Genomic DNA, 16,059 nt, shown 5'->3' on the forward strand with positions numbered 1-16,059 from the left:
GTACCAAACCCAGCAGACCCGTAATGGATGGGAGCGTGGACGGATCTTCAAAGAAATGTTTGCTTCTTGGCATATTTGATTCCAGTCCCTTAACATTAAGGCTTAATTGCTTGCTTTGACTGCAAGTGAAAACTGTTTACTTTTTCTTTTTCCATGTTCTCTATATCTGAACATGGAAATATCTGAGATATAATTTTAAATTTTACTGGGGCTTTAACTCTTCAAAGATTAGTCACTGATTTATTTTTTTTCAGTGTCTTTGGTTTAAAGCAATTAGGATTTGAATCTTTTTTTTCTGTTTTCAGAAAAATCTTTGATTCTGTCCACAGAAAATAAAATGTGGATGTGGATCCTTGTGTTGCTCTTCTTTATCTACATTTGGTGCACCTCCAGTGTTTCTATCGACATTCTTCATGTCTGCCATTTCTGAGTGAAGGCTTCCACATAAGCGCACGCAACATTCATTTTTCAATATCTTATGCTGATCGTATCATTAATTTGATGCAAAGCGGTTTGGGTTTTTTTCTCTGCTCCTCGACTATAATACTGCCTCCTGACAGTCAGCCCTGCTCGCCCTGTTCATCACATTTACTCTGACTCTACCCTGTCGTGCTCTACATTCCTTCACTGTGCTCTCGTGCCTTTTCCAAATCTACTGCTACATTTTATTCCCCTGTGTTTTTACCACTCTTGATCCCAGTACTCATCTCTCTTTCAGTTTTCATCTCCATCCATCCGTGCTCTCCCTCCCTCATCCACCTTTCCTTCCTTTCATCTTCTAATCTGGTATCTGATGTGCCGGTCTAGTTAGCCAGCAGGGTATGTGGTCAGATATTGAGGCCTTGACTTCCCTTCTGTTTGAGACCTACATCGATACTCTGTAAAATAGGTCACAGGAATGTAGAGTGACCCTTCGTGATTTCTTGTTTTTATTTTTATTTTTTACAAAATTCAAACGTTTCTAATCATTAAATACGTTTTAATGACAGACAAACCTTTGAGACACCTGTTTACCCACTTGGCCGTGGGGGCGCTGCACCAAGAACCACTGAAGTTAAAGACACAAAAACCTTTGACCCCAACACTGAGCCCAACTTCATTCTTCATGAAATGTAAACGGAAATGGAGTGATGTCAGATTTTTTTTTTTTTTTTTAGCGGTTTTAGGATTTCCTTTTGTCTTTGGTAAAATACCACAAGCCATTACTCCTGCTAGCCTTGAGCATTTATTTAGGTTGCATTTACCCACAAATCCCTGCGCTTTAGATACTTCGACAAAGCTCAAATCTTGGTTTTTATGCAGACCAGAGTTTTTTTTCCACTTTTTTGGTCTACATCAGAGTTCGATTGCGGATTCATACCTTCCCAAACAACCTGGACTTTCTAGGCAAACGAACAAGAGTTTGATTAAAGCGACGTGAACATGGCTGGTGTTAATGCATCCTGAATCACCAGAAGGTTGAAGGTTTCAGAGAGTAGACTTAAATCTGATTGAGAAGCTGTGGCATGACCCTAAAAGAGGGAAGTTCAGGATCAAAACTCGAGTAAGAGTGGGCCAGTATTCCTCAACAGCAGTAAAGTTAGTGGACAGACTCACTGTCAACTAAAAACTACTGACGGTAGTTTGTGGCATTTATTAGGTTGAGAGGGCAATAACTTGTTTGTATAAGGCCAGGTATGATTACATGACCTTGTTCTTTAATGAATTGAGTGGAAAACTGCATTTTGGATCTGCATTGTCACTCTGGGAGGTAAGCAGCCGTAGTTCTTGGTAATAGGGACAAGAAAACAAGAAGCAAACAAGACTTCCAGCTTCGTTTCTGACCTCTGAACCCAGTTTGTCGAGTGCAGCTTCCTGCTTGGTAGCAACAGCAGAAAAGTATGTCAACTCATTGTTCTTCAAATGGAGTCAGAAAAGCACTCAGAGAAGATCCGTGGTGATTTTAGGCTGAGACTCACCATGGAAGGAGACTGACGGGACTGTAGGAAATGAAAAATGAGGCAAGATAGAGGGAGGCTGATGGTGTGCACAGACAAAATATCACAAGTGCTGACAAAATATAATGAGAGGCTAGATAAATTGTTTGCATGTGTAAGAAAAAGCAAAGTAGGCATGGATATTTAAGTCCAGGAAAGCAGAAAAAAGTGCAGATGAAGGACGCAGAGGGAGGTCTAGATTAGAGACGAAGCTAAATGGGGCAGTGTTCATTCTTGTAACTTTGGGTTTATCTGCAGTTTTCTGTTAAATGACCTAAAATTGTTCTCCTCATTGTATGGAAACTGCATACTTCACTGCTTTTTCTCATCCCCTTTTGCTTTCTCATTCCTCCAGGTGTTTGACTTTTCTTGGTGTGAAATATGAGCTCTATGGGTTTTGGATGATATAGATCAGAGGCTTGTTTGCAGTGTATTATCTCACATTCATGCACGGTGACCTTGTGTTGCCTGGTCGTCCCTGTGCTTGGGGACTAAGGCATTATTTGCTCTGAAAATGCAAAGAGGATGTGTGAGAAAAGGTTCCCTCTGTGTTATCCTTGGCAAAAAAAACGAGTAGAGGTGAGGATACGGTTTCTCTAGCTCAGCTGTATCCCACAGCGTGAGCCTGTGTGTGTGTGTGTGTTTGACTGGGATGATCATTTCTTTCTTTATCTCTGTTTATATGCTGCGGCGAGGCAGAAAGGACATCAAGGTTACTGCTGTTAGACCAGCTTTCTGCAGACTGTGCATACATGTGTATTTCTATGTTTTTCTAACGGTGTCTGTGTGTCACATAGCAAAGATACAGAAACGTTAATGAGCTTCTAGGAATTCTGTCATTATAGTCTTTTGTCCTGGCTTCAATCCTAAGTCGTCATAAAGGGCAATAAATGTTTCTACACTTGCAGATTTTTACATACTGACTGGTGTTTATAGGAAGTGTGGACATATTTCACGTTTTAAATGTTAAGCAACTGGCGTTTTTCTACAAATCTGACTTTTGTTTGCATCATACCTTAATGTTGACCGAGGAGAAAGATCCTCCAGATTGATGAAAAGATTACATGGTTGTGTGCTGTGCTTAATTCTAGTAAAACAGTGGACACAGTAAGACAGTTTTCATTCACAAATGTCTGTGTTTTTGACATCTAGCTTTGATTTCTACTCTCGTAACGATCTGATCTGACACAGTATTTCACCAAAACAGTGGTAAATGTTAAGTATTTACTTCAACAGGTCTTTTCTATTCTGAAACAAACTTCCAGAAAACTGGAAAACAGCTGAAACACTGAGTTCCTTTAACTCAAGGCTAAAAACTCAAATGCTTAGAGTTGCCTTTAATTAATTACTGGAATATTAATCAAAATATTTGATGTACATTTGCTTAATGATTTTGCTGATTGCATTTGACAAAATGTAATGTTAATTTTTTGTTTCATAATTGGTAACTGTATTTTGTTTTTATGGTGTAGAGCACTTTGAACTGCCTTGTTGCTGAAATGTGCTCTTGAATTGACACACACAGGGAGAACATGCAACCACAACCACATAATGTACTGAATCGCAGTTTGTCATCGTAGTATGAGTCTGTGCAATATCACAAATGCAACGGTCTCAACCTCTCAACCCATTAGAGGTTGAGATACTAAAGCGCATGGAAATTAGTGGTGATGCAGTTTAACGGTAGAAGGAAACAAAAGGCAGAAAAATGTGGACTGTCATAATCAAATTTGAGCATTTTCATAAAATTTCTGCAGTGCTGTAATTTCTGAGAGCTACATCCAAAGTTTAGCTTTGGCATTAGCATTAGCAGGACTCAAAAGTGTAAAAATTAGTTGGAAATGTTGATATACCAATACGAGCTCAGACTCGTGGGAAACCGTGAATATTTGCAAATGTCTGAACCATACCTCCTACTGTGTTTTGTTGTTGTTGTTAAGCAACTTAATTTTTATCTGGAGCCATCTAATTTCTCCTCTGTGCTCTCACGTTTTCAGGCTGCTGCTGAGTTCGCCAAGACCCACCTGGCGGAGGCTCTGCGCAGGCAGCTAATGACCTACGAACGAGAGAGAGACCGAGACAGAGAAAAAGACAAGGACGAAAAAAAGGAGAAAGGAGGCTCCTCCTATCCGTCTATCCTGGAGCAGCAGATACTGACGTTAGACAGAGAAATGCTGGACAAACTCTCTGCCAACTACAACGAAGCAGGTCTGTATCTTAGTTGTACATTGGCTCATTAACTCTCAGTGATTTAAATGTGTGTGAAAAGTACATTCACCTGGAGATGAGATGATAAAACTGAAGCGCATTAGGATGGATTCAAGCCATGTGTGCTGTTTGCCAAAGCAGATGTAATAAGAAAGAAATAACCAATCTTTTTAGCGTTTCTCGTAATGCTGCATTTAAAGCTGTATGTGCTACTTTAGTGTTTCACTTGACAGGAGTTGAATAGTGACTGTCAGCAGCCTGGGGTCTAGCTTATTCAGCTGTTTGAATAAAAGTTGATCTTTACAAATCTTGTAGTAATTATCTCTGAAGGGATGGATGTGTAGAAGAAGGAGAATTGCGTGGGAGAGAGAGAGATAGGCGGAAACGGTTAAGGAACGGGTCAAAGGGAGGGGTATGTATGTGGAAATGAGCATTGGGCTGTTAGGGCAAATACAGTACCGTGGAAAATGACCACATTACAGAAGTCAAAATAAAGTGAGAAGAATATTCACGGCTTTCTCCAGTGTATTATGAGACTGGCGGGCTGCCAGGCTTTAGGATTAGACTGATTTATGTTATTTACTTGAATTGTGTTTCATTGAATTTCATTGTGTTTGCCTATTTAAAACTGTAGTTGGTGTTTAAGTAATGTCTGTAATGTAATAACACAGAATCACCTTCCTGTTAATACACAGAAACACCGTGGGCCGCTGGTGGGTGCCCCTACATTCGGGCTTAGCAATATTTCTGGGTAACACCCTGATGTTGGTTTACAAAGAGAAGATGGAAAAAAAAAAAGATAAAATCCAAAAGGAGCATGTCCACTGGTTAATAAGTTCTGTACATGCGCTGACATAACCAGCAGAACTGAATGTTTAAAATGAGCTAAACTTGTAGCAAACTGGAATGTCTCTTAGGAAATTAGCTTGGAAAAAATGTGAACGTTGGATGGGACGTCTGAACGGTAGTGTGTAGCTCATTAAAAACGGCTGACATGTGACTCGTAAGTAAGTCAGTGAAAGGGGCCGCTTGTATGAAAGAGCCATTGAGCTTTCATATCCTCAAAATGAAGAGTCATATGATCCAGTAAAGACAATTAAAACGTGCACAGCCACAGCAGTCTGGAGATTCCTAGTACTACTGTTGCCGAAGATCCATTTTGCTCCAGTTGCAACTTCTTGGCAAAGACTCTCTGTCCTCTGTCCTTTTTTATATAGCATGTAGGTCAAAATAATATATTTAAATGTTATTTCTGATTGGCATATAAATTAAGATACTTTGCTCCTCAAACTAGCATAGCAAGCAGGAAACAGAAAAAAATTTGAAAAGAAAAAGACCAAATGAACCGTCCAGCAGCCCCATGGTGGAGGACACTGCTGCTAAAAACACATAAGGACTGTGGGAACAAAAGAAAATTCTAATGTGTAATATAAAAAATTACACATTTTCTTGTAATCAAAAGAGGGGTTTGGGATGAAAAATAGTATTTTCTGGTAATAAAGTCATAAAATATTGTCTGATAGTAAAATTATTCACCACAAAACTCATAGTCATCTAAAATCAGAAGGTATGAAGCAGCATTTATGCTTTATGAATGTAATAATTATCAAATAGTAATAAAAAACATTCTAAACGTTGTTTATTTACATACTTGGTAGCATTGTTTGTGAAGGGAGTTCCCTTTTTTTGTTTTCCCTTTCTGATGCACATTAATAGTGTTTCTCTTTCAGAGTCACCCCATCACACTTACAACCCTGAATAAAGTCTACTAAGTCTGCTATCAAGGTTTTATGTTGCCCCTTTACTCTGATGGTCCTAAATAAAGTTTTTAGGTCTGTTGCCTGATAACCCAAAATAAGGAATATCATAGAAACAGGTTGTTCAGTGCATTGTGCTGTACAGAGTGTTGCCTTGTCCCAGTCCTGACCACCAAAAACATTGATAAAACTGACCTTTAAGTGGGGCTCGTTTTTTTCTCTCCCTTTGATTCTATTTTCTCCAGAAAATCATACGTATCTGATGATTGTTGGTACAATTTACTACAAGAGCGATTTTAATCTTTGTGTTTTGATTCCAGTGTTCTCTGATTGCATAAAAACAGAATATATTACTTTCCCCTCAGAGTGTTTGTTCAAACACTTCAGTGCTTCACACTTGAGCTTCAGGAAATTATTCTATTTGTGCTCTGATCTGTGCATATATTTGCTTCAGAGCTCGTCCTAAAATGCACGTCGTTTGATGGAGGTTTTATCACATTTTTAAAAAAAAATCTTTGTATTCTTCGCTGAAGTTGAGCTGAATGTTTTTAGCTCTTTCATGGCTTTCCTCGTGATGGCGTTGAAGGTGATGCATGAGAGGGAAGGAATAATAAGGTTAAATATTTTTTTAAATCAGTTGACACCTCGTCTCTTGATGGCTGCAACCAACTAGCAAGCGAAATGGGATCGCTGCATCTGGGTGCACTTAACTAAATAACCACCAGCAGGTGTTACCAACTCTGTAAAACGGGGCAATTTGCTGCTCTCTGGATCATACAGGTGTTTAGCACAATGCCTGGAAGGACAAGTTGCTCCTGTTTATTAGTTTAGGAAAAAGCCAAATTATTTATTGCATTAATGTTAGCCCACATTTTCTTTATCAACATCGTTTCAGTCAGCACTGTGTCTCCACTAACCATGAGATGAAGTCATTTGGGATTGGAACACATTGATATAGGGATGGACTACAAGTTGATTTTAGAAATTCAATTACATTTTTTGTTTTTGAAGATTACTTTTTTCCCTTACTAATGGGTGTCCATAGTTCATAGAGTGATGTCAGCATTCCCAAGGCCCACCATCTTGTTTTACAGCTTCTATTTATCTGGACTTTGAATTCAGGTCAACGCTATGATGAAATATAAGAGTCAAGCTTAAAATGTTTTCCTTTTATTTTAATTACTAGAATAAAGTTAGAATATTGCAAGAATACAGTCGTAGTAATACGAGAGTAAAGTTGTGTGACAATAAGTTGAAATAATAGGAGAATAAAGATTTAATATTACCAGTATTAATACCAGTCGTAGTAGTAGTAAAATGAAGTTGTTTTTTTTGTAAGAACTCCAACCTGAAAAATAACAATTAATTATCCAAGCTTTTTTTCCAAATGAAACAACTTTTTTCTCATAATTTTAAAGTGTTCTTTCAGTAAAATTGCTTCTTTATTCTGCTAATATTTTGACTTTATTCTTCTAATTAAAAAAAAAATGCTCCTAGCCTACTCTCAGAAGAGACGATTGAAATAAAAGCCACTTTTTCAACGTTTTTCCTGACATTTGTAATTTTATTTTTTAAAAAGCGGAAAAAAAAAATATTAAAATTGGTATGAAAAAATTGGAGATTGATTCTAATTCTAGGTAAAAACAAAACCTTACTCTAAATTGGTGAAATACTTTCTTTTTTTTTTTCAACCATTGAAAGTGAGTTGCAGTTTTTTAGGTCACCACTTCTTATTTTTCAGCCCATTAGCAGGACATAAACGGAGCAGCCTGTCAGAGATGGTCAACTCCAAATAAATGACCACAGTGATGCAAATTGGAGTGAAAGCCAAACTGTTGAGGAGATGTTAATCTGGCTGGAGTGCTGAGGGTTTTCCTGTCCAAGCTAAGCTAATTATTGACATGAGCACTGGGTGCACGGGGACCTTGGTGCCATTCTAATAGGGGAATACTCGATGTATGCTGGGCATGGCTGAGCTAATTGGGGAAGGGTGTGCTCGCAAAGCACCTCAGTCTATTATCTCTATCACCATGGGAACTAGATAAGGATAATTAGCTGGACAGCAAGGCACCATGCTGCTTCAGCTATAAGTCAGTGCAGCAGGATTAAGGATGCATACGATGATGAGCCTAAAAGAAACATCAATATTCAGCAAGTCATTTAAATTTTGTGGCATCAGCAACTCCATCAGTCAGTGTAATTTTCCTCTTGGCTTCCTTGTCACTGCTTTATCTCTGCTTTTATTTAATTTATCGCATTCTACTCACTTGAATCTAAGATAAATAACGTAATTATCACAGTTTTGCTTCTTTTTTTCTTTAAAGAATTGCCATTTAAGCAACCATCCCCTCTTCCTGTGCTCTGTCATTTGGTTTTATCTGCATCCGCTGCTGCCTGTTATCTCGTCTCATTGCTTTCAGCTTCAAGTCAACTGACTCTCAGAATATAGATTGTAATACAGGGAGCTAAACCTTAAAATGTCCCCATTTTACCACATTAGAACAACGGTCTTTGATTTATTTTATGGGGATTTTATGTGATAGACAAAGATAATAAACGAAGATGTTAACTTCTTAAAGGGACGTTATTATGTAAAATCAATTTTGTTGAGCTTTACATCATGTTATAATGTTATTTCCTCATCAAAAACATACCTGGAGTGTTGCCTTGATTCTTTCATGCATGTTTGAGAAATCCTTTAATCTCCTGTGGCAACCATTCAGGACACAGCTCAGAGCTGCAATTTCTGAGTTTCCACTTCAACTCCCCTACTTGGTTCCTTCAGACTAGCCTGCAGGAATTAGCAAACACTTGGTAAAACTGCCAATAATGAGCTCATCTACTGAGCTCATTATACGAGCTACAGTACTTCTCCCTGAAATGCTTGTAAAATGGTTTTTAAATGGTTAATAGAGGAGCCATGTTGTGATGACTTCTTGAAGGTGGAGCTTCAGAAAGAGCTGTAGTTTTTAAAGGGACAGAGACCCTATTTCAAGGCGATAAATTAAGTCAAATTTCTTTTAAGTCGTATATGATATATAAAACCTTTTTATTACAAAAAGGTAATAAAAAGGACTTGATTGCTCTGTAAAATGGCACTATGTGCCTGGAAAATACATAATACCGCCCCTTTGAATTCCAACCAACAATTGTTATTCCAATTGTTGGTTGGAATAAGAACATTTGTAAGTTGAAGTCTAAAGAAGCGGTTACATGTTTTACAGTCATCTGAAGTCATCTCAGTGGTTTCCAGGCAGGAGGAATATTTTCTTCCTCCTGCATTTTGTTCAGATCCTGGGTGTGACTGCTGCTGTTTGTTTTCATTCTCCCCATCTTTCTCTGTCTGGGTGGTCCAGCCCCATGTGCTGGGACCCCTTGCTTTCATCTCTTATTCTTTTCACCCCTCGCCCACTCTCCAGCTTTGCCTTCAGTCAGAGTGTGAGCACATGGCCAAATGGGCAGATCTGTTCTGTCCCTACAGGACTTTGGATCTAATACAGCAGCCCTCAGATTCTGAGCCTACACTCAGATTCTGCTTGGCTGGGAAGCTAAACAAAGAGAGGAAGGAGAAACAAAAGTATTTTGGACTTTTGTAAGACGGAGGTGTTACTTGACCACCTCTTGACTTGTTCTTCCATTCTTTTATGTGCTTCATTATTTTTATTTTATTTTTCTAGCTTATTTTCTAGTTTTATCTGACTCTGGTTATTATATTTGTTTCACATAGACAGGGTCTTAAAAGTCTTAAATTCATGTATTTAAAATGATGGCCTTAAAATGTTGTTTTTAAAAAGTTTGCTTTAAATAAGTGAATCACCGGTCTTAAATTTTGTCTTATAGTATATTGTTTTTTTGGTTTTTTTAATAAATATATGTCTTTGTCTCAATTTTTTTTTTCAAAAATTTTCTGTCAGGCAAAATTTTTTGTTGCACGCAGACATTTACATTTCTGGTCTTTGGACTTTGGAGGCTGTTACTAACTAACTACTAGCATGCCCTTGGTAGCTTTCTAGCTAGTTAGCTAGCTAAACCTTACAAGCTAGCTCGCTAGCTAACTATAGCAAGGGCTTGTCTGAGTGTACTCACTCCGTCTGAGGCTAGCTAGCTAGCTTTTTTGCATCTATCATGAGTAGGCCTGTCACGATAGCAAATTTTGCTGAGCGATTAATTGTCTCAAAAATTATTGCGATAAACAATAATATTGTTTGAAGACCTTTTTACACTGAAAATGATGTAATAATGCATGCTATTTCCTGCCAAAGATAGATACAGTTTATTTTCAAAAGAACACTAAACACTTGAACTGATAAACAAAATAAACAAAACAACCAAAAACAAAAATAAAATGGATTCTCAGTCTCCATTAACAAAAAACTCACTTGGAAAAAAAAAACTAAACAACATAAAGTAAAAGTGGAAATAAATACTGCATTCAACCAAAAGAGTGCAGATTATGAAGTCTGTATACTATGTTGCCCTTCAGTAATAATTAGATTTAAATAGAGAAAATGGGCACATCGACTACCTGATGCAATATTTCACACTACACGGTTTTTTTATCCTATTTTTCCCCTTACGACAATCTTAAAACGTTGGTCTTTCTAAGATTGTGTTGTGTGTTACGGTAGATCCTCGTTGCCGCTCCGATCTAAATCAGGGTTTTTTCCCCGACTGGGATCTTAACGCAGCCTGTTGAATGTGACAGGCAGCCAATCAGAAAGCGCGGATTCTCCTCCGTGTTTTCTGAGGGGAAATTACGTCCCAAACAGCTGACACGGCGCAACCCGAAGTCCAGCGGACATTGGAGATGATATGTGGAAACAACATTAATGTTTATTCAACATGCAAAGAATATAGAAATGACAAGAGGAGGAGTTGGAGCGAAATTGCTACCGCAGTTGATAAACCCGGTAACTTTTCAGCTGTTCTTCGTTAACGTGACGTAAATAGGTTCTAATGATTTTCATTCAGTCAGGACTTTACGCTGACACTAGCCACATGCATTGCAGGTAGATTGTAGTAAAGCATTAATTAATGCCTGGTTTTAAAATTAGTTCACTGAACTTGTAGCCATTATTTTGTGCCCATTGTTGGACACCACATGGCAGGAACGAACCCGATCGAACCGTTATACCAAGGATTTCTGTCGGCTAATGTGTGGTCTGTCAGGTTTTGAAAATGGGCCGACAATCGGCCGACAGTTCTAAGATCGTATAGTGCGCGCTGGGCTTTACACTAAGGAAATGAGGAAGGGAGGAGTCAGTGGAGAGCAACGGAGTTGAGCCTTTTTTTCATTCAGTCTCATTAACTGAAAGAGAAAAAGGTCGGAAGAGACGATAGTGCCGATAATTAAAATGACGTCGATAGCTTTAATTTATCGTACGATTAATCGATTTATCGTTTATCGCGACAGGCCTACGTCTATAATAAATGTTTGAAACTGCTGAGAACTGATTTCCGGTACATGTAACAGAGTAACTTTAACACTTCCTATCAAAAGATAACACAACCCGTCAGGATACCACCGAAATCTTAATAAGGTTGGGTCGGAGAGTGTATCGAAGTTTAGATACATGTAGCAAACTTCTATAACGGCTGTTTTACGACCGTTATAGCTACAAACCGTAATTATGAAACAAAATCACTCTTTTTCCCTCGAACGTCTAAACACGTCTAGCAAGTAATTACGAAATCAGCACCGAATGAACTTGTAAATTTACATTTTAGCGGGGACAGTTTCCACCAGCTTCACACTACTAACCTGTAAACAAGAACAGCTTTAGCGAGCGAAGAACGACCGCCATCTTTTTCCCCAAACTCTGTCTGAGGCGCAAGGGGGAAAGGGGCGGGGCTCCTCACTCTAGGTCTCCTGGTGAAACGCTGTCTATAATTTGGCTCTAACAAAACTGGAAACATCAGTATGAGACCTGAAAGAGCGTAGGGACACCCTAGAGCAACGCATGGAAGGAGCAGAGAGTAGAAACGGTAGAAAGGTACTCAACTTTTTCTACTACTTTTACACGACTTCACAGGCCCTCGCATACAGGTGCTGGTGCGAGGGCCTTCACAGGCCAGGGCCTTCACATGCCTTCGCATCCAGGTGGCGGTGCGAGGGCCTTCACAGGCCAGGTCATTCAAGGATCCCTGGCCTTCACAGGCCCTCGCGTCCACGTGGCGGTGCGAGGGCCTTCACAGGCCAGGTCATTCAAGGATCCCTGGCCTTCACAGGCCCTCGCGTCCACGTTCGGTGCGAGGGCCTTCACAGGCCAGGTCATTCAAGGATCCTTGGCCTTCACAGGCCCTCGCGTCCACGTTCGGTGCGAGGGCCTTCACAGGCCAGGTCCTTGAAGGATCCCTGGCCTTCACAGGCCCTCGCGTCCACGTTCGGTGCGAGGGCCTTCACAGGCCAGGTCATTCAAGGATCCCTGGCCTTCACAGGCCCTCGCGTCCACGTTCGGTGCGAGGGCCTTCACAGGCCAGGTCCTTGAAGGATCCCAGGCCTTCACAGGCCTTCACATTACCACGTGGTCGTCTTATTCAAGCACTTCTGAAGGAACAGCCTGCGATGTCATCGATGACATCACGTTCGTTTTGTCGGTCTGATGTCATCAGTGACAGTCAGGGACGGACGTGATGTCATCGATGACATCGCAGGCTGTTACCTCAGAAAAAATATTTTTTATACCTATGTTACATGTCTCAGCTGTATTGAAAGAGTTGTAACAATTGATGTTTGTTTTGTTTTGTCTCTTCTTCTCCTTTCTTCCGAGTGGGAAGCCTGTAAACAAGAACAGCTTTAGCGAACGAAGAACGACCGCCGTTTTCTTCCCCAAACTCTGTCTGTTTTATTACAAATTGTCAAAATCATGAAATCATGCAATCATACATTGAACATTCCTTTGTGCATTCATGTCCATGTGTCCTTCCGTTGCTCCAAAACAACCATATTCCATCTACTTCAATAAACAACATCAGCCCCCACCAGCTGTGACAGCATCCATGGGCCAAATCAAAACAATTCAACAATCGATTTAAATCTTACAGATTTACATAAAAAGAAAACTATTCCTCAAGTTCAGTGAAATTGTAAGGCTACTAATTTCTTTGAATTGTAATAACTCTGAAAAATTTAATCATATTATTAGTTCTATAATTTATTATGGGCATATTTAGAGGACTAGATCTAGCTTAAGCTAGTACAGTAGAATCAATTACAGGGTAGTAGGGGAAAAGTGGTAACGTCTATAATAAATGTTTGAAACTGATGAGAACTGATTTCCGGTACATGTAACAGAGTAACTTTAACACTTCCTATCAAAAGATAACACAACCCGTCAGGATACCACCGAAATCTTAATAAGGTTGGGTCGGAGAGTGTATCGAAGTTTAGATACATGTAGCAAACTTCTATAACGGCTGTTTTACGACCGTTACAGCTGCAAACCGTAATTATGAAACAAAATCACTCTTTTTCCCTCGAACGTCTAAACACGTCTAGCAAGTAATTACGAAATCAGCACCGAATGAACTTGTAAATTTACATTTTAGCGGGGACAGTTTCCACCAGCTTCACACTACTAACCTGTAAACAAGAACAGCTTTAGCGAACGAAGAACGACCGCCATCTTTTTCCCCAAACTCTGTCTGAGGCGCAAGGGGGAAAGGGGCGGGGCTCCTCACTCTAGGTCTCCTGGTGAAACGCTGTCTATAATTTGGCTCTAACAAAACTGGAAACATCAGTATGAGACCTGAAAGAGCGTAGGGACACCCTAGAGCAACGCATGGAAGGAGCAGAGAGTAGAAACGGTAGAAAGGTACTCAACTTTTTCTACTACTTTTACACGACTTCACAGGCCCTCGCATACAGGTGCTGGTGCGAGGGCCTTCACAGGCCAGGGCCTTCACATGCCTTCACATCCAGGTGGCGGTGCGAGGGCCTTCACAGGCCAGGTCATTCAAGGATCCCTGGCCTTCACAGGCCCTCGCGTCCACGTTCGGTGCGAGGGCCTTCACAGGCCAGGTCCTTGAAGGATCCCTGGCCTTCACAGGCCCTCGCGTCCACGTTCGGTGCGAGGGCCTTCACAGGCCAGGTCATTCAAGGATCCTTGGCCTTCACAGGCCCTCGCGTCCACGTTCGGTGCGAGGGCCTTCACAGGCCAGGTCCTTGAAGGATCCCTGGCCTTCACAGGCCCTCGCGTCCACGTTCGGTGCGAGGGCCTTCACAGGCCAGGTCATTCAAGGATCCCTGGCCTTCACAGGCCCTCGCGTCCACGTTCGGTGCGAGGGCCTTCACAGGCCAGGTCCTTGAAGGATCCCAGGCCTTCACAGGCCTTCACATTACCACGTGGTCGTCTTATTCAAGCACTTCTGAAGGAACAGCCTGCGATGTCATCGATGACATCACGTTCGTTTTGTCGGTCTGATGTCATCAGTGACAGTCAGGGACGGACGTGATGTCATCGATGACATCGCAGGCTGTTACCTCAGAAAAAATATTTTTTATACCTATGTTACATGTCTCAGCTGTATTGAAAGAGTTGTAACAATTGATGTTTGTTTTGTTTTGTCTCTTCTTCTCCTTTCTTCCGAGTGGGAAGCCTGTAAACAAGAACAGCTTTAGCGAACGAAGAACGACCGCCGTTTTCTTCCCCAAACTCTGTCTGTTTTATTACAAATTGTCAAAATCATGAAATCATGCAATCATACATTGAACATTCCTTTGTGCATTCATGTCCATGTGTCCTTCCGTTGCTCCAAAACAACCATATTCCATCTACTTCAATAAACAACATCAGCCCCCACCAGCTGTGACAGCATCCATGGGCCAAATCAAAACAATTCAACAATCGATTTAAATCTTACAGATTTACATAAAAAGAAAACTATTCCTCAAGTTCAGTGAAATTGTAAGGCTACTAATTTCTTTGAATTGTAATAACTCTGAAAAATTTAATCATATTATTAGTTCTATAATTTAATATGGGCATATTTAGAGGACTAGATCTAGCTTAAGCTAGTACAGTAGAATCAATTACAGGGTAGTAGGGGAAAAGTGGTAACGTCTATTGAGTAATGCAAATTTACTGCCTGTTGGCTGAACAAAGTTTGTATATTTTTGTGGAAATTTTGGTCTTAGAAAGGCCTTTAAAGGTCATAAATTTGAGTTGGTGACAGCTGCTGGAGAAAGCTAGATTATCTTGTAATTAAACAGCCAGTCATTAATATTCTGCAGTTAAATGGTTCCTGGGCTTTCCCTAATCTTCAGGGTAAAATGATCCATCCCCAAGTAGGTTTAACAAAATCCACACTCTGGTATTAATGCCATGTCAGTTTCTCAGCTTCACTTTGCCAAAATTGAAATCTCTCGGCAACAGTTTGATGGACAGCTTGGAAAATTTTGCAGACATATTTCCTCTCCTGAGGACAAGTCTTACACGCTCCCGACTATGATCTTATGACGTTTTCCCTAACATGTAATATTTTGAGAAAGAAAATTGCGATATTCTCATCCTCCTCTACGTTTTCATTTTCCTTTCCTTCCTCCGCTGCAGGCACTACATGTCTGGTGGCCCTGCTGTCTGATAAGGAGTTGATAGTGGCCAACGTCGGAGACTCCCGGGGGGTTCTGTGCGATAAAGACGGCAATGCCATTCCTCTGTCACATGACCACAAACCTTACCAGCTCAAGGAACGCAAGAGGATCAAGAAGGCCGGTGAGAAAGCTTAACCATGGCACAGACGAGTTTATTTTCTGGAAAAAAGCATAAATATATAGTTATTCATGTCAAATACTGAGAATCATGATCCAGGTAAATATTATTTCTGGTGTATGAAGGCATGTCTGGATGCTTGTTACAGATTGTCAGATTGATTTGGGAAAGCTCAACAGCTCCATCTAATGTTTGAGTTGTGCCCTGTAAAAACATCAGGCCCTGCTGTGAAATGATCCTGTGCAAACCTCACTCCAGAATAAATTCCCACCAATAAATTTATGAAGAAAGGGAAGTGCTGTTTCGAATACTATTGAAAGGTTAAACTGGGAGTCTTCCAATTCGGGCCTGTTAATTTTAGATGCGTCTCTGTTTCAACACACCTGAGTCAAATAATCGGGTCAGTAG

General features: G+C 40.3%; 1 protein-coding gene across 3 annotated transcripts in view; it reads left to right on the plus strand.

The window, feature by feature from the left end:
* Window positions 1–16,059, plus strand: part of ppm1lb (protein phosphatase, Mg2+/Mn2+ dependent, 1Lb) — a 52,966-nt gene that overhangs the window by 32,912 nt on the left and 3,995 nt on the right. For all 3 annotated transcript variants that reach the window (XM_032546185.1, XM_032546186.1, XM_032546187.1), the window contains 2 exons: window positions 3,974–4,184; window positions 15,493–15,654. In XM_032546185.1, the coding sequence (XP_032402076.1) occupies window positions 3,974–4,184; window positions 15,493–15,654 (373 nt within the window). The remainder of the gene's footprint in view (window positions 1–3,973; window positions 4,185–15,492; window positions 15,655–16,059) is intronic.

This window comes from Xiphophorus hellerii, chromosome 18 (assembly GCF_003331165.1).
Source record: "Xiphophorus hellerii strain 12219 chromosome 18, Xiphophorus_hellerii-4.1, whole genome shotgun sequence".
Classification (NCBI taxonomy): domain Eukaryota; kingdom Metazoa; phylum Chordata; class Actinopteri; order Cyprinodontiformes; family Poeciliidae; genus Xiphophorus; species Xiphophorus hellerii.